This window comes from Patagioenas fasciata, chromosome 32 (genome assembly GCF_037038585.1).
Source record: "Patagioenas fasciata isolate bPatFas1 chromosome 32, bPatFas1.hap1, whole genome shotgun sequence".
NCBI lineage: Eukaryota > Metazoa > Chordata > Aves > Columbiformes > Columbidae > Patagioenas > Patagioenas fasciata.
Genome location: NC_092551.1, coordinates 1,658,201 through 1,676,488, shown reverse-complemented (window position 1 = coordinate 1,676,488; position 18,288 = coordinate 1,658,201). Strand labels below are relative to the sequence as shown.

Below are 18,288 nucleotides of genomic sequence, written 5' to 3'. Positions count from 1 at the left end.
ATTCTGTCGGGGCTGTCGAGAACAGTACGGATGACACCACCAACATCTTGGTAAGTTGCTTTGGTTTGATAAGGATAATGTCAAGCAGTTCGTAACCAAACATTTTAAAGTTCCTGAAAGTCCTAACACTTGGTTTTACGGCCTAATTAAACAGGCCTGCAAACAGGCTGTGGAGCTTTGTTTTCCTGAAGGCACAGTGGAGGCACAGGGGGTGAAGCAGGACATGACATGGACCAACTCTTCCCTTTTGCAACCTCCACTCCTGCTGCCAGCTCCCAGGATTTTAGGCACGCCAAGATGGCAGCTCCGCACTGGGAGGCCCGTTCAGATCTGGCAAGTTTTGTGATTTGCAGAGGGGAAGCCAGCGATCCTTTTCTATCAGCGTGCGATGAAGGAGATGACCCTACATGGAGCGCTGCTCCAGGGAGCTGCATGGTTTTGGAAACCATTTTGATTCCCTTTGAAAAAACAAACCCAAATACCCAAACACTCGCCCGCAGTTTCTCTCAGCGAACAGGGTTATAAAAAGCCTGTGAACCTACGAGGACTAACAGTTACACAGTAGCCTAGTGACAGCGATCCAGAAAGGTATGAACACTTGTACACCTCTATATATTAATCTTTATAAATACAGTATTCTACACAAGGAACTGTAGAAAGACGTCATTCAAGGTTTGGTTTTTCTTTTACAAAAGCTTGCGAGGGCTTTTGTTCAGATCTCTGCTTTTTTTCCTGCCAGTCTGCATCACTCGTTCTTTTTCCTCCTCCATCTCCCGCCTCGCCCTGCGCGTCTCGGTCAGTTGTCACATCAGGTCCAAGCTCTGTGCTCTGCCACTCGAAGCAGCGGGATGGAGACCACACGAAGAGCGGCTCCGCCACTGCCAAGGGTGAAAAGCCGAAGCGCGAGGCAGGTTCAGCGCCGACAGAGCCGCGGGGCCGCGGGCGGTCATAGCTCGTCCCTGGAGGACGGCGCGTCCAGAGACGACTGCGAGGGCAGAGCGTCCTTGTTCTGGCGTCGCTGTGGATCGTGCCCTGCGGCCGGGATTTCCAGGAGTGCGTTCTGCCCCAGTCCGCCGACACGGTCTCGTTGTCCCAGATGGTGGAGGTCTCTGTGTCGCTAAGGTAGCCGGGCTGCCCTGTGTAGTGCGTGGGGTAGACGAGCAGGGGTTCTGCTGAAAAGGCTTTCAAGTCTCTGGACTTGTAGTGCTCCATGTACTTTGCTCTAAAGAGGAGAGAAAAATCATCAGGGACAGAGTGAAATGCTTATAACTGCGAGATCCAAGCCCATCCACTGAGTGAATGTGTCCCAAGCAGCACAGGTCGTTGCTGTGGTGGGGTCTGACCTTCTACCCACTGCATTCAGCTTTAGAAAAATGAAACGTGAGCATCACAACATCACACGCTGCATACTAAGCACCGTGAGGTTTTGCGTAGCTTGAGTCAAACAGCATTAAAACACTAAAGAACCGAATGATTATTAACCTGATCTTTTGTTGGTTTAGGTCTCAGTACTGATTGATAAATCAACATTTTTGCAGATGAAGCTGAAGAGCACCAAGTGAGCTCCATTTTCTGAAGTGCCCCACAGAGCACTCAAGTCATCAACCTGCTGAAAACTGTAACGTGAATAATTTGGACTCCAAGCTCCAAAATTAATCATTTATATGCACCACACTAAGTGTGCACACATAAACAAGGGTATACATAAGCATATATAGATATTAACACATATGATATACACTACACAAATCTACGAACCAGATCTTAATCATTCAGCAAGACCAAGCTCACGTGAACCCAAGTAACGAAGACATCCGACCTACTCACACCGGGTGCTTGTTGTACATGACTGGCAGAAATTCATCCACCGGCAACATCTTGCCGAAAGGCTCCGCTCCGATGAGCTTCTGAACCCCCTGGAAGGAGATCGCGTAGCCCAGGGTCCAGTACGAGTAATCGGCTTCCACCAGGTTCATGACGTTGGGAACCGCTTTCTCAGGCTCCTGCACCTGCATCCTTTTCCGGCCAATGTAGCTTAAAGGGGGAAAAGACCACAGAAATCGGAACCTAAATGTGAATCTGCAGCAGTCAGGACCACACAACTGTCCATGTCAAGCGGGGAAGGACAAAGGGTGGATCTAAGAAGCAATCCCTGACACATTTCTATCCTGTACCACTCTCAGACATTCAAACCTTACCCCAGCGGGTGGTACAGATGTGAAAGACTTGATAAGGCAGCTGAGATGACACGGTCCAAGCCTCAGCGCTGAGCTGCGGCAGTTCCTCTGTCACAGCGGTGTCCCCAGACGACCAGCACTGCCCACAAAGCGCACCAGTGGTACCCAACACAGCCGGGGCACCCCAGCACCAGCCTGGCCCAGAAGCAGAGTTATCCTGATGGGAAGAGCCATCAAGAAGCCTCTGCCACCTTTCCCTGCACTCCAGCATCACCCTCCATCTCTGCTGCTCATGTCCCCTGTGTGCCCAGAGCTTCACGAGGGCCAGTGACTTACATCAGCTCCCAGCCTAGCTGGGCTTGTTCAATGTCATCCATCAGCTTCATGAGCTTCCTCTTGAACTCGTCCTCAATAACAAGCGTCTTCTCCAGTTCTCTGTTCACCACCTGAAACAAGATGGTTCAGAAGTGATCACAGTGGCCCCGAAATCTCTGGGGGTCATCCTGACCTGGTCCTGGCCCTCTGGACCATACAGGTAGGGAGGCTGGAGAACCAGCCCCAGATTCACAGCGCAGCTGGGACGAGCTGTCCAAAAATATCCTGTGGCTGAGCATCTGCAACCTAGAAAAACCCTCCATGTGATGCTGCAGCACCTCAACCCCGTGAGCTGCCATCTTGCACGACCACCTCCTCCTTTGACAACAAAACCACTGTTCAGAAAAACCTGTTTCTGTTCGGAAAAAAAGTGTTTCTGGAATCTGGAGAATGATCCAGCACATCCAAAGTCTGGCCCTGGCAACTTCAAGAACACACATGCAAAGGCATCCTGCAAGTGGGTTCCCATCTTACCATCTGACCATTGGTGATGCAGAAGTCTCAAGCCCCAAATCATTGCCTGATTTCTCAGTGCTGAAGTCCCTGCTGCTGGCTGAAAGGTATTTGGATCATCCAACCATCACAGTCACATTTGGGCAGCTGCTGCCTTAGACCGGTCTTCTCTAAGCACCAAGTTGTTCTCCCTGCCTCCACATCCCACCTCGCTCGAAATAATCCCTCCCGTTGATGTCAGGCTGTGTAACTCCAGCACCTCCAACCAGCACAGCCCAGATCCTCTCAAGTGTGACTCCCCAGGTGACCAGGACAGATGGAAGCTACAGCTACTACAACCCAAACAACACCTGTTAGCTCAAGTAACAGAGATCCCTGCTGCTAAATTTATTTATGATAGACCAGCTCAAAAAAAAGCAGTTAGCAGAGCCACTGGAACTTGCTTCAGCACACATGAAGAACCAGGGAAATGAAACAGGAGTTTCTTTAATACCATTTGTTCTTCAAAACCTTCCTGCCTTTCTCCTAAACAAACTCACTCCAAACAGGCTATCAGATGGTCTGCAAAACCAATCGTGAAAACACTCTGATAAAAATCACTTGGCAAACGGAGAGTAGAGCTGAGAAAGCTGAGCAATGTGTTCAAGAGAAGCCCTGTACGCGATCCCCTACAAACCAAGTAAAACCATCCTACACTTCCAGAAACCGGTATTAGATTTGTCCTGGGACCGTCCGTGTGCCTCCCCACTGCTCCTGCCCTCAGCACCCTCCCCAGGGCACCCGCACCCCCCTCACCTCCTCCCAGATGCAGCAGTGGCTGAGGAAGCAGCCGATCTCTCCCCGGGCGAGGGGCCGCGAGGAGCACGGGTCCCGGTGTCGATGCTGAGAGCTTTGAGCTGACTCGTGTTCAGCGCTCTGAGAAAGAGAGAACACCTATCAGCATTTAAATAGAAAGCAAATTCAAGTCGGACACAGACGCAACGGGGGAAGCGCTGCTGATGTTCAGAGATGAGCTGTAACTCACGAAATTCCTGCACTTGTTTTGCTCAAAAACCGGGAGAAAAATTAACTAACTGATTTACATTCTAAATCAAGCTTAGAAATGATATCCTTAACTCTGCCAACGACTTCTTGTGGGACCATCAATGTGTCAGGAGCTTGGCTTCAAATATTTTCCTGAGGTCCTGATGGGTGCGCAAGTCTCCGAGACCACCAGATGGCATGGGGGTTCCCACTTCCCTTTTTGCGAGTCCCCGACCAAAAATTTCTGCCTTGATTTCTCAAGATAAAAACATCTTAACATGCCTTAAAGTAAGGGCTGTGTCAGGGTTAATACTGTAGCCCAACAGCTTTGTAGCACGAGGACAGACAAATCTCTCAGGAGATGATTGCTCTCACACACTTTCGCTGCTTTCTAATTGTGTGCAAGTGTTATAGTTCACAGAAAGGAGTATGATTTTAACCTGATTTTCATCTTAGGTTGGATCTGGGGAACAATTTCTTCCCCAAAGGGCTGTGGGGCATTGAACAGGCTACCCAGGGCAGTGCTGGAGTCACCATCCCTGGAGGGCTGGACAGACGGACATGCGGTTCTCAGGGACATGGGGCAGTGCCAGGGGTGGGGGAACAGTTGGACTCGATGATCTTGAGGGGCTTTTCCAACCCAAATGATTCTGTGATTCTATCAGCCTGACCCACACCGCCCTGGTTCTCTCATGAAGACCAATTACAAAAGAAGACACAAACAGAGTCAAACTGCCCCAAAGCAGGGGCAGTTAGGTTAATAAAACGTCCACCTCTCCCTCAGCCCATCCATCCCCAGCAGGAGGGAGGTCAGGGCACCCAAGGAGATGGTGTCCAGCACAACCCCCTCTTTGCAAACATCAGCAACCCCAGCCGAAACTCACTTCCCATCCACGGCCTCTGCTATCTTGACTGCAATCTCCTGCTCATAGAGAGTCCGCAGCACCCGATCCCGCCTGTCCTTCCGGCGCTTCAGGTTGATCATGAAAATCTGGGTTGAAGAGAGAGACATCAAGCTCACAGCCTGGGAGCGAGGAGGAGAAGTGACTTCTCGCCTACCCTTCTTCAGTAGCAGATCTTAAAATACCAGCTGTGATTTTATCCCAGGTTGCGTAGAATTTGTCAGAAAGTTGGGGTTGGTTTTGAGTTGGAAGGTTAGAGGTTCATTCTTTGTCTAACAACTACTTTTTAAGGACGTTTTATGTCACAAGGAGAAGCTGCTCATCAAGGATGAATAAAGGTGAGAGCAGACCAGTTACAGCCAAGTCTATAATTTCCAAAGATATAAGATGTTTTGATTTATATTAAACACAGAGTCAAATGTCCAGCTCCAGTCCCAGAGGAACACTGACCCACATGTTTCTCCACAATGCCACCACTACCTGTATTTAGGATTATCTGTGGGGTCACCACCCTAGCACAAGAACACAGCAAAGAGAAGTTTTGTAAATTACTTCAGGCACTGAAAATTCACAGAATTTTCACAAAAAAAATCACAGAATTTTCACCAAAAAATCACAGAATTTTCACAAAAAAACAAATCTGCTGCTTCCCCTGCCAGAGCAGAAAGCCCAGCACAGAGCCCAGATCACACCCAGAGATGTCTGCGCCAGGCTCTGCCCAAGCCTAAGCAGACAGACTTTTTGGTGGGGGGCAGAGGCCCAAACCCCTCATTTGCAGGTAAACTGCAGAGGGGCTGGGATGTTTTTCAGTCCCAGGCAGACAAGTGCAGCTTTGTAGCCTGTGGAGCAAAAACCTCGAGCCAGTAAGAAGCGGATCCAGTTGTAGGTCAGCACAAATGCAAAAATAATAAATTGGATAAATAGAGCGCAGCCACAAAGGACAACACGGCAAAAAACCTACAACAGCTGCGCCCTAACACAGACGCTCCAACAAATCGTGTTTGGAATTCACGTGTCGTATAAACAGATGTAACAGAATAAGCCAAGAAAACAAAGGCTTCTCTGGTCTGCACAACTGCCACCCTGGCAGCTGCACAAAAACACAACTCCTGGTGAATTAAAGCACAGCAGATCCCTCTCCAGCCTTTCCCCTCAATGCCTGCACCCTCCATAACATGGAGAACAGGGCGGAGAGGGATTTCTGCGGGGTTTTGGGGCAGGACCGCTGTCAGGAACCACCTTTCTAATGCACTTTTAAAGGCCATAGCAGAAAAATGTGGTGACCGAGCAGGGCAGGAGGAGAGCTGCCCCAGTAAGGGGGGAGCACACATGGTTTCCGGCCCTCCTAGACGTCCCCATCTTGAACAGAACTTGGCTGAGAGCCTCCCCCATCTTCTCCAGGCTCCCCAGTGCCTCTCTCAGGGGAGAAAATCATTCCTGTCTCTCACTGGAACACAGGAGAGGTTTCCCGAACGACCAGTTCTTGCTGCAGAATGGAAGGATGGCTGAGCTGCCCCACAGAGTCAGATGTAGAGGAAATGGCACAAGAATCGGGGGAGTTTAATGATGTGTTTTTCACTCTCACTTCTGCCATCTCTTCCTGGCTGGATTAAAACATCCGTACCATCAATGCAGGAAGCCCACAGATCTGCTGAGCACTGCCCTGGCACACCAACCTGAATCGGGGGTTTTGTAGCAGGTATGAAATGCCCACAGACCTGAGTGGCCTCATTTCTCCCCAGCAAATGCCAGAGGGCAAGAATGCTCCCTGAGCCCTTTCCCTTCTGCTTCCCTGACCTCAGAAGTTCTCCCCACGTAAGGATGGCTGTTTGCTCCTGGTAAAAAGCTGAAATCCAACAGACGAGTGACTGGGAAAGAGCTCAAACGTATGAAGAGATGGGAATGGGAAACGGCTGGAAGGTCAGTTACAGGGAGATCCCAGCTCCATTAGGTGAGAAACAGGAAGACAAGACAATGGCAGCAAAATAAGTTCCTTACTTCATCAAATCCCATCTTGTCAGGGTTCTTCGGCGGAACAGAGACAAACTGTGAGGGTTCAACGGGAGGACGATCAACTGGAAGAGAGGAGAGATCCCAAGCATCACCTTCATGCACTAACAATAACGTGTGTGTGTGTGTGTTTGCATCTCTGGACCTAAAGCCCCAGGGACCTGGCTGATGAAGTCAGGCAGGAGTGGGTGCAGCACAAAGCGTCCATGTCACAGAACAGAAGCCAGCAGCCATCTGCCAGACACAGCTCAGGAGAGACACGAGGTTCTGCAGCATCCTTGCCACGTTAAAGAAGCATTTTTGCATTCGATATGGGGAAGTTAAGGAGTTTTGTCAACGGAGCTGACCTGACCGTGAAGCGATTGCATCTCTAGGTAGAAAAACAGTGGAAAAATGGGAAACTGCATGTCAAACCAGGATGAGAACAGTCGGATCAGGAGGCAGATTCCCAGGGGTAAGAGAGCTCTCCAAACCTTAACTTGGGGGTGTCCATCACAGCGAGGCACAGTAACTTACTCATTGCCTCAATGAGGGTGTGCACAAAGTTCTCGGTTTCTTCTTGCAGCGTCTGGTGCGATTTCAGGGGCATGGGAAGGAAACCATAGTGTTCACGGTTGCAGATGAACATCTGTATACCTGGGGATCACAGAAAAAAACAGAAAATAGAGTCAGGTCTCTTAAAAGGAGTTCGCTGCTCTGTTGCTATGTACCCACAATCAAATTCGTTGCCAGGAGCCCAGTCCCAAAAAGTTCTGCTTCAAAAGCAAATGAAGGGGTTTAACTTAAATCCCTGGAAGGCTTGAACAAATGTGGAGATGAGGTTCTCAGGGACATGAGTTAGTGCCAGGGGTGGGTTAACGGTTGGACTTGATGATCTTGGTCTTTTCCAAGCAAAATGAGTCTATGAAATTCATAGTGACATTTTCTGTATCATTTGGCTGGCAGCACGTGGTCTCTCCTCTGAAAACAATTTCCAGTTGCTCCATAACCGAAGGTATTTTTAATTGCCATCAGTTTTCTCTTAGGAGAGACTGGAAACTCCCTCTTAGCCCAGAGAAAGGGTCTCTTTTGGCCTTTGCCTTCATGCTACGAAAACAATCTCTCAGCAGAGGGCAGAACCGGCCTTTGGCAAAGCGATGTTCGATGCACACAGCGGATCTGCTGGGAGAACTGGGGAGCATCCCAGAAACCCCTGTATTCCCCAAACCCCACCTGCACCGCTCAGACCTGGTGCAATCCCTTCACAGAGCCAAAAGCAGGAGCAGGTCTGCACCATCCAAATCAACCAAATCCTAGAGAGAGAGAGCAGCAGGGAGAAAGAGATGCTTCCAAAAATAGGTGATACCGTAACTTCCTTCTGCTCAAAAGCTTTTGTAACTGCTTGTTCAAGGAGCTGAATCTGAAGGCATGGAACAAGAAGAAGATGCAAAGCTTCCCTTCTGAGCAGATCCATTTGCAAGGGAGAGACCCACACGCTGCTGGGAATGTCGCAACCTGTGATCAGTAAGATGCTGTTCCCCCCAGACTCACCAAGAGTTTGCTCATTATCGGCTATAACTTTTCTTTTTTTTTTTTAATTAAACAAGCAGAATCACCCTTGTCCCTCTAGGAAATAAATGAAAAGCAGACACCACCTGGTGAGAGTTGGTGCTTTCATGTATTAATCCTCCTAAATCCCTGGTATTTTTAGCAAGGCAGAATTATCTGCACTACTGACCCCGGTGTTTCTACTGTTTGAAGTTCTGCGAGGAAGCTGCTGGCTACACTACTGCCAAAACACATTCAGCTGTCAGCTGCAATTTAGGTAAATGGCAAAATAAAAAATACTACCTGCTAATATTAATGGATTTGGCACTGATCTAATCAACTAATCTTATCTGGCTCACTGATCTCCGTTTTTATCTTCCGCTGGCTTAAACACAGTTAATCTGCATAGATTCACACCAGTATTTCTGTTTCTTCTGGGATAAAAGTTACTTCAAAATGGTAAATCTACCTTAAAACGGGGAGGGGGACTCACTCTCCGGCTCTGTTTTTATAATAAAATAAAAGTTTGCTACAAAGGACAGAAGGCTAGAGATACTGGTGTTACTATTAGCCTTTGTAAGGCAGTGAGCAGGGTTCACAGTCATATGCCTTAAATAAATCCACAGTCATATTTTGGCAACCTAAATTTCCCCCACATCCCTGCGACTGGACATTCCTGGTTGGCCTGAGGTCTTCAGAGCCTCAGGCTGAAGGAAGCTCAGAAGGTCTGGCCAGCTCAACATCATCTTGCAGTGCAAAGGGCTCTACGGAGACCGCCCTCCTCAATAAAACACCTGCGCTGGGTTTTGTTCTGTGCTCCGCAGCCCACGCCCTCTCGGCAGAAGTGGGACGGGTGGGATGGTCTCTGTGGAGCATCACAAACCACCTGCTTCGAGCAGAAGATTCACTGCTGGAAAAATCAATGGGCTGACCTGAGGCGTTAAGCGCAGTACTTGGCCCAGACAAAAGCCAACACCGTTTATGGTTTCAGGGAAATAAGTGGAATTACTCTGAAGAGAAGTATGCCTCAAAGTCCATACATTTTTCACATTTCTGAACTTGGATGTCATCCTTTTGTCCTGGGTGACAAAACTCAGCCCAGGACACAAGCCAACAATCTGAGAAGATCAGCGGGCCAGACTGCCGAGGTCAGCTCTGGAAAAAGCTGAAGTGTTCTAGGATGGAAGGAAAAAATGATGGGTTTGAATCCCTGAAATATTTCTGAAGCAGTTGGAGCTGATGCAATGCAGTTCCCAGACTAATTGGATGCTGTCAGAGGGAACAAGGGGCAGGTAGATTTGAGGGAACCTGCTTTGCTCACTGGACCTAAACCTCTGTTCTCTTTTGGAGCCAACACACCCACGTCCTGACTCAAAAGGTCAGGGCCCCAAAAGTGCCCTGCAAACTCCCATCTTCCTCTGCCTCCCAAGGGCTCAATTTCAGCTCTTGTTGCGTCTCCTCTCCCACTCATCCATGCTCCACATCCCCTGGAAGCTGAGTTTTAAAAAGCCCTGCTTATCATGCCAAGAACACTGTCTTTCGCAGTGCTGTTTGCAACAGGAAGGATCACTCAAAAGAAAGCTGCCAACAGTCGCTGCACTGCTCTGTAAGTGGTGGGAAAGGCAGATTGCTCAGCCTGGCTCTTCTCTAGAAGCCACTGTTGACAAGCCACACTTCTTCACTTTCCCTCTACTTGTCTGCACCCCAAGAACAGCCCCTCCTTCTCACCTTAACTTTTTACAAGGAGAGGACAGATAACACCAGCTGCACATCACTCAGTAGACCCAAAACCCGACTTTCCCCAAGTAATTCACCCCAGTAAGCCAGCAAACCAGTTGTGAAGCTCTGAACAGAAGCGCGTTTCATCAGTGCAGCTGAGGTTTCATCAGTCATTTTTTCCTTTATAAGGCCCCAAACTTTGCCCTTTTCAACACAGGAGTGCAAAGAACAATAGAGATGGTCATTAAAAACATACCCTTCCCAGGAGCTCCTTTCATAGATGGGACACAGTTCTGCCAGCCAGGACTTCGCTAGAGACAGAATACCCACCAGATCCAAAAATGAACAGGACTGACCATCCTCAGCAGAAGAACAAGCAGCTGTAGCAGTGCTATCGTGCACTAAGAGACAGCGAATCCCCCAAGACACACGGAGCTCTGCACACACCAACAGCCGTTCCAGGTAGAAGAAGACACTGAGGTGGTGCCTTGGCCCGAAAGGACTCCTGAGTTTCAGATCTAACTGAAATCCTCCCAATGTCTGCTAGAAACTGGTCCCAGTACCAGCTGGAGCCCCAAACATCTCAAGGACTGGTTCTTGACTCATTCTCCCAAAGTCCCAGTGAGGCGTCAGTTCTGTGGAGATTTTACCGCTCTCACGCCAGCAAGAAATTTCCTCTGAGCACAGCCCACAGCTCCCACATCACTCCCTGAAATCTGCACTGATTTTGCCTAAAGCAAACAGAACCAACAAAAGAAAAACCTCTTAACTCTCAGACAATTCCTGCTGAGCTGCCACAAAGCAAAGCTTCATCAAGCACTGCAGGCAAGCAACTTGGGTTTTATTTTGCACAAACACTGCAACGTCTAAAAAGTGTCTCTTGTCCTCACCCCTTCCTCATGGAGTCTCCTGGAAGTGGTGAATTTAGACAACTACAGAGTGCCTTCCACTCTCACAGCATTCACTTGTGCTCGCTATCATCTCACTGTGACAAAAAACAAAGGTAGATGCCACTAATTTTGTCTCTGAAACATTGCCTTTGTCCCTAGAATAGTTCCCATGTCTTTTGAAGCTATCTGTGATTCAAAACTGCACTGCCACTCACTTGCTGCTGGTTGTCCCTGACCAGATCCAAAAGAGAAAAGGGAACAGGGTCTTAACTCACCACTGAAGCCAAAAAATTGGCTTTTGGTCTGTGAACTCCAAAGTAAAGATCTGCATGTCTACGAGTGAATCCTGCCCAGCAAAGTCTCCAGACATACCTGCCTGGCGACTGGAGAAGGCAAAGACCATGGTATCGTCAAAGCTCCAGGTGTAGTCCTGATGCGGGGGGTAGAACATCAGCTTGGTGGAGGTTTCTTTCCTCAAGTCGATGAGGAAGGTGGAATGAATCATCGGGACAGCAAACCAGCCTGTCCTCTTCCATTCCCGGATCGGGGGGTAATCCAGGGTCCTTTTGTAATAGCCCTGCAAACAGAAGCAGAGGGCTGGATGTGACAGAAGACTTCAGTTTCACAGCTGCTCCCCAGCAAAAGCTCCTGCCCTTAGTCCTGCTCAGCAGAGACGGATCAGTGCTCAGTTCTCAGATTTTGAAGTGTCCCCATTTTGAAAAGGGCTCAGTCAAGTATGCAGAAACAATCTTCAACCAAAAAGGTTAAAATACGACCTTCTCTCTGCTTTTCAGCAGCTAATGGAAATCCAAGCCTTTCTGCTACAAAATTCCCTTGCAACAGAGCTTCAAATCTCGGATTTTTTTCCCCTGGCTCTCTGGAAACCTTTTTTTTGCACATAGACTCTCAGCTCTGACCCTGGAAGCTGCTGAGCGTCTGTGGCATCCTCTGTGTTCAACAAGCACAAAGGACATTCAGTGTCTCACCGAATAGGACCTGCAAAGTATTTCTGGCCACGACCTAAAGAGCTTTGCCAACCTTTCGGCACTGAGGGTGCGACACCCGCCTTGTGCAGCTCACAGCTGGGTCTGCAGGTGCCATATGTCTAAAGCTATCAGATTTGGAAATCAATACACTGAATTCCCCCTGAAAGAAAGGTCTAATGCACCAATTAGACATCTGAACATGGCTGACGGTTGGGTCCGTAGTGGATTCTGGTCTTTACAGAAACGATGAGTCACTAAAATCAGTTGAAGTTACTTTTGATTTATATTTTCCAAGAGCATCCTAGCAACAGCCGAGCAAATCACTGCAGAACCACTTTACCCTGCCTTTGCGCAGAAGCACCGTGTGGTGCGTTTGTCTGTTTATGCATCTGTTGGTTTGCCCTTCGGAAACCTTCTGACCACGCTGTGAGGACTGGATGTCTCAGATGTCCACGAAGAGCAGAGAGCGGGCAGAGCCCTCACCGGCATTCCCGCTGCGGGAAGGGTTAAAACATCCAACGTTAACAGACAACCGAGAATGCCCACAGGTGAAAGATGCCGGAAACTTCATTTTTGTCCTCCTCCACTTGCTCACTACGGGCTTGTGGGGCTTTTCATGGCTCATAAATCACCTGTAGCCAAGAAAGACTCCAACTTAGCACTGCTGTGCTCTCCTAAGGACAGCTTCACGACAGCTGAATGTCAGGCTGTCTGCAGCTGGGTTTGGCTTTGTGTTTTAGGGCGTTCTCCAGTTCCTGCTCCCTCCCCAAGTCTCCAGGGAGAGCAGGGCTGAGAGCACGAAGCTGCAGGACTGCGAGCACAGAAACAAGCAGCAGTAACTAAGAGAAAAGGAAAAAAAGTGGGAACTTTCCTCTTCATCTGAGCAGCTTTTTTCAGCAAATCCTGCAAGATGCATTTGCTGCTAGGTTTTTTTTCCCCTCCTTTTCTCAGTAATCCTGGTAATGATGGAGATTTTCTGCTGGAGAGGTAACAGCAGGGGCCAGGGCTGCGGCTGGTGCACACTGGCAGAGCCCCATGCCAGGCTGTGGAGAACTGCTGGTTTACATCAGGACTTAACCTTAAACACTTAAAGGACAATGCCTTTCCTATAAGGTTTATTTCTCCATTTTAAAACAAAAACTGAAACAAGTAAACACACCCCTTTTCTTATCTGTGTATTTACTTCCCAAGAATTTGGCGAGTTCAGGACCTTTTCCTGCTATTTTTACTCAATTAGTTGGTCTGACTTGTGGAACTCCTTGTCATAAGATGGTGTGGGGGCCAAAAGAGAAAAGATTCGGTGGTTTCTGTAAAAGAAAAAATATAATCACTGAGAGCTTTAAAAACAAAGACCTTCCTCAAGAAATCCTACAGAAGGAGACTGCCAGAGGATGTTTTATACCAGAAGTGGGAAATGGAGTTTGTTCTTCATTTCACTCCAGCAATAATGACAAGAATTAGTAACCGGGTAGCTCTCTGGAGCAAAGCAAGAGGGCAGGAAATGGCTGGAGCATGGAGCCTCTCCAACATCCCCAAGGGATGACGGAACACCTGCCAGCAGTAGAGTAGCAAACAGGTCAAAAACCCCATCTCATTATGGAGATTTACCTGTGGGCTTGGAGAAACGAGTATTAATTATAGTCCTCACCTCAGACTGTGCGGGAGAAGAATGGACTCCGACAACTCTATGAGAGTTATAAACTGAAGCTGTTTAATGTAAAGTTTGATCAGGTTATATAGTCTTAAACTGCTGATTTTGTAGTTACATTATTTATACTTGGATAATTATAGTTAGATTACGCGCTGCTTACATTTCTCTAGCTAATACATGATTGATTGCTACCTTAGACAATCATCACCTCTCGTGTCTCACCACAAACTACTTCAACTCCTCATTCTCCTCGTGCCTCATCAACTTTCTACCCCATTCTGTGTGGTCAAGGACCTTTCAATGACCCTTCCCTTGTGGCCTAGATCAGCTCGATGCAGTCTTGCTCACTGCACGGATGTCCATTTGTTTCCAGAAACGATCCCACAAGGCTGAATGTCTGAGGAAGCCCATCTAGAGCTTAGTCAAGAACATTCCAAAGAAAAAGAGTGAAAAAAGGCAAAAAATCACCGCTGACCCAGACTGACCACAGCGATGTGGATCTACTTGTCAAGTGATAGCTCAATCTCATTCTGGCTCTAAAAATGATGTTACTCCTACTAGGCAGCATCTTTGTACCAATATTTACTGCAGCATATATGATTTGAGAAAGAAGCACTAAACTAATTTCTACAAGGCAAACGATGTTGCCCCAACACATAAATCTTGTTCATGTGTGAGAAAAACAACCTATATACAACAGAAAGCTGTAGAAAGAAAAGCAAATTCCTCTCTGATTAGCATCACTATACAGGAAAGCTTGTCTAAAATTATGTACCAAGAGATTTAAGGCCATTAAACAAACATATGGAGTGACCTCAAATAAATTCTGGTGTGTATATCAGTATTTTTGATGTAGTTAGTGGGATTGTATCATTTCCCAGGACTTTTGGCTAAACAAGCTCAGCTTCCTCCAGATTCAGCTTTTTCAAGCGAGAAATCTCAGACCAGGCAGCAAGTTCCAGCTACGTGCCTGCACACCCAATGCAGAACACGCGTTGCTCTGCTCGTACCTACAGCTCGGTTAGAAAACAAAGCCTGAAAAACACTGATAGACCGCAGTGTCCTCTCTGCCCTCATTCCCAGATTTCCTATAAACGTATGGACCTTTCCCAAAGGTACCCACCAAGATTTGGGATGCTGCCACTCAGAGAGGCGCAAGCTGAGCTGAGTGCACGGCACCGAGCTACAGCAGCTTCTTTTCAGAAAAGGACGCTACAAAAACAGCCAGGAAAGCCCACAGGACAGAAACCACAACCCACCACTTCACAGACACAAGAGGCCTTTGCAAACACAGCTTGCACAGTCGCCCAGTAGCGTTCAGGAGGTCACCTGCCTGGGGGGTGATGCCACACCAGAAATTTGAGTAGAGAGAGCGAGACTCGAGCATTGGTGCCACCAAGGTCTTGTTTTCTGCTATCAACAGGGTCAGGGTTTCTGCGTTGGTCAGTGAGTTATCTGTATCAATAAATTAGAGAAGAGGGGAAGAGAAAAATAAATTTGTTATTAGATTAAATGATATGCTTGCCCTGATGCTTTCTTGGGAACAAGGCAGCCAGAGGCATGAGGTTGTCAAAAAAACCCCAAAAAGCACTGAGCTGCTGGTTTTGATACTGCAGGACACATCTCTGTTAAAGGTACATTATGAGATGGGAAGAGATGCGGAGTTTCCCTCGCACTCCACGGAATGTTCCTCCAACACTGGGGCAACGGAGCTGCGAGGGAAAACATCACTGCTGAAAATTCAGGGTGCATTTATTCTGCGAAGAGGATCACTCTTAAAAAGTGGCTGCTGCAGTCACCAAAGCCACACATCTGTTCACAACTGTTCCGTAGAACTATTCCCCTTACATTTCATCACTAACAGGTGGGGTTTCCATCTGAGGGCCCCTTGCAGGTACCTACCCACCACCAGGACTACGTTCAGTCCTGACCGCTGGGCAACAAACCTTGGGTTTACCCATGGACTTCTCTCTCCAGCTGCAAACTCTCTTGCTCATCAGACCAAGAAACGATACACGGCATCTCACTGCAGAGAGCTTTGTCTTTAGATGGACAGGAAACTTTTTGGCAGCCCCGGAGTTATCAGAGTGACCATCTGAAAAGCTTTTGCCTGAGGACAGTTAATAAATCAAACCGTGTACTTACCAGGATGTGGTCTGACCCCTTCTCTCGTGCAGCACGCAGGGCTGCCGGTCGGAGTTTCGTCCCGTGAGTGAATCGGGAGCTTGGCCAATGTTTTGGCCCAAATTCTTCTGGGTAAGACGTAGCAAAAAAAACCAAAAGAAAGTGACTGCAACCCATGTCTAGAAACCTATTGCGCTGGTTAGAAAAATAAAAAGTTCCCTTACTATCTTCTTTCCAAAATAAAAACAGTGTTGGAGTCACCTCAGGCAACCCAGGAGCGGTTTTGAGAGAGAAAGATTCCAAGTTTCGTGCTGGCGTGTGTACACAGGGCACTGGAAAACGAGCAGCGCTGCAGCGTTTTGGGCTGACCAAGTGACTGAAAGCAAAACAGCACCATCAAACACACCCAGGAGTTTCTTCAGCAGCAACAGGCCCTGATGGAAGCAGAGGTTACACCACCAAAATGGGCTGAAGCTGATTTACCTCACCTGACCCTCTGGTAGAAAGTCATCTCTCCTCTGCTGCAATTCAAGTTTAAACTATAAACACAGCTTCCTTGAGCCCAGTAGAATCAACAGAACGGAGGATGAGAAGATGAAGGCAATCTGGATTCCCTTGGGGTCTGGGCATCACTAGCAACTGTTAACACATCCTGCTAACAGCTCTGAAATCTACAGACACCCAGCGCCCAGCGCCAGGGGCCCAAGCACGTGAGTGAAGTTACCCACGTGTCTCTGTTCTCAGGATCAGGTCCAAAAGCAAACGCTTTGTTACAAAGATGGAAGGAAACACCGGGACAGAGCCCTGTGTGGAATAACAAGTCAGGATACAAACCAAACACACACAGTTCTTCCTCTTTGAAATTCTGCATACAAATAGGTGTTGCTTTTCATTCCTTATAGGAGGATGCTCTTTAAACCTACTATCGTATTTCAAAGCAATGATCCTGCAAGTCATGCAAAGGCATAATATGCTGAATTAAATCTAGTTCTCTGGCTCAGAACTTACTGAGAATTCAATGTCTCGAACAGAACTTTCATAGACACTAATGGGAATGGGCTACGATTTCTCTGCTTCCTTGAAAATAAAGAATGACAGTTTTTATTCCCTGTAGTTTTTGATGTGATTTGTTTTCCAGGCACAGAGAGCAGCTGCAGACGTTAAATAACTGAACGGAAAATATTTGCTGAAGTTCTGCATGAGTTGCTTCACCGAAGTCAGAGACCTTTTTATGGGCTCCATAAGGACACAGTTTAAATGGGACAGACCCGCCTCCCCCCGCAAAATCTACATTTTAAGTACACCTCCTTATTTGAGACCAGAAAATCTAGAAAACCGGAGATACAGACCAACCAGTCAGCCCCTCACTGCAGTGCTCACCGGGGCTCTTCCATCGGCCTCCACTCCACACCGTGGTAGAGGTTCTGCACGTTCTTCAGCCACTCTCTAAGCATTGCTGTGGTGGTGTCAACATTGTGGGCAGTGGCCACCCTGGAAAAACGAGAGCACAAAGAGCCCCATTAACACACGGTTTAGGTCCTTCGCTTTTTCCCAGCCAGCAATTGAGTCAAACAGAGGCACGAGCTATTTATTACAGGCACATCCGGTTCCTGGAAGAACTCGGGGCAGCTCCACAGAGGTGCAAGTCCTTGTTTAAGCACAGAGCAAAGCCCAGATTCCCCACAAAGCCATAACGCGGGCATCCTTGCACATCTCTCCCCTCTGCTCATCTCCTCCTGCCTCATCGAGACCACAGCAGCTTTAGCATCGAGCAGGTACAGGACTGAATTCTGTTCTTAATGACCACACGGTGAATTCTCCTTGCCAACTGTCACCATCCCTGGGAAGGTTTAAAAGACGCATAGATGAGGCTCTCAGGGACGTGGATTAGAGGTGGACTTGGCAGTGTGAGGTCAGCGGTTGGACTTGATGATCTTAAACATCTTCTCCAACCAAAACGGTTCTATGATTCCAGCCACGTCCGTTTAAATGTCCAGTTCACCCACTGGGAAAGACACGACAGGCCACCACAACATGAATGGCCGCAGGTAAGTTATTATAGCTGTGAAGATCCTACCTCTAGAGGCACGGGGATTTTGTTCTGCTTGCTGTATTGTCCCCATACTCTGTGTTTAAGCTGAAAAGGCTGGGGCTCAGAGGCGGCTGCTGTTTCCTCACATGGAGGTTCTAAGTTTGTAAAAACACACAGAGGAGCTTTGTGCAGATGCTGGGCTCTCTTAAAACGCTGCAATAGCGCTCAGTCTCAAACAACGGGGTGGAAGGAACCCGCCTGCTCCTTCCCCCACCCTCCCCAAAAGCAGCATCTGAAGAATGTTGGTTTTTTTTCCTCCTTGGGGTTGAGCTGTGCAGCTGCACAAACTGGAACAGGATGCACAGATCCATGTTCCTGATGGGAATCACATGGAAACGCTCCCAAAGAAGCCAGGAGCT

General features: G+C 48.0%; 1 protein-coding gene across 1 annotated transcript; it reads right to left on the bottom strand.

Annotated features, from left to right (window-relative positions):
• Positions 1-813: 813 nt before the first annotated feature.
• LOC139825979 (procollagen galactosyltransferase 2-like) lies at positions 814-16,131 on the bottom strand. Its single transcript, XM_071800671.1, is given in 12 exon segments — positions 814-1,011; positions 1,014-1,222; positions 1,828-2,034; positions 2,514-2,623; positions 3,801-3,883; positions 3,886-3,920; positions 4,913-5,019; positions 6,929-7,005; positions 7,457-7,576; positions 11,449-11,653; positions 15,047-15,182; positions 15,860-16,131. Coding segments are annotated over 12 exon segments (1,509 nt in total). The 5' UTR covers positions 16,015-16,131; the 3' UTR covers positions 814-946.
• Positions 16,132-18,288: the final 2,157 nt, after the last annotated feature.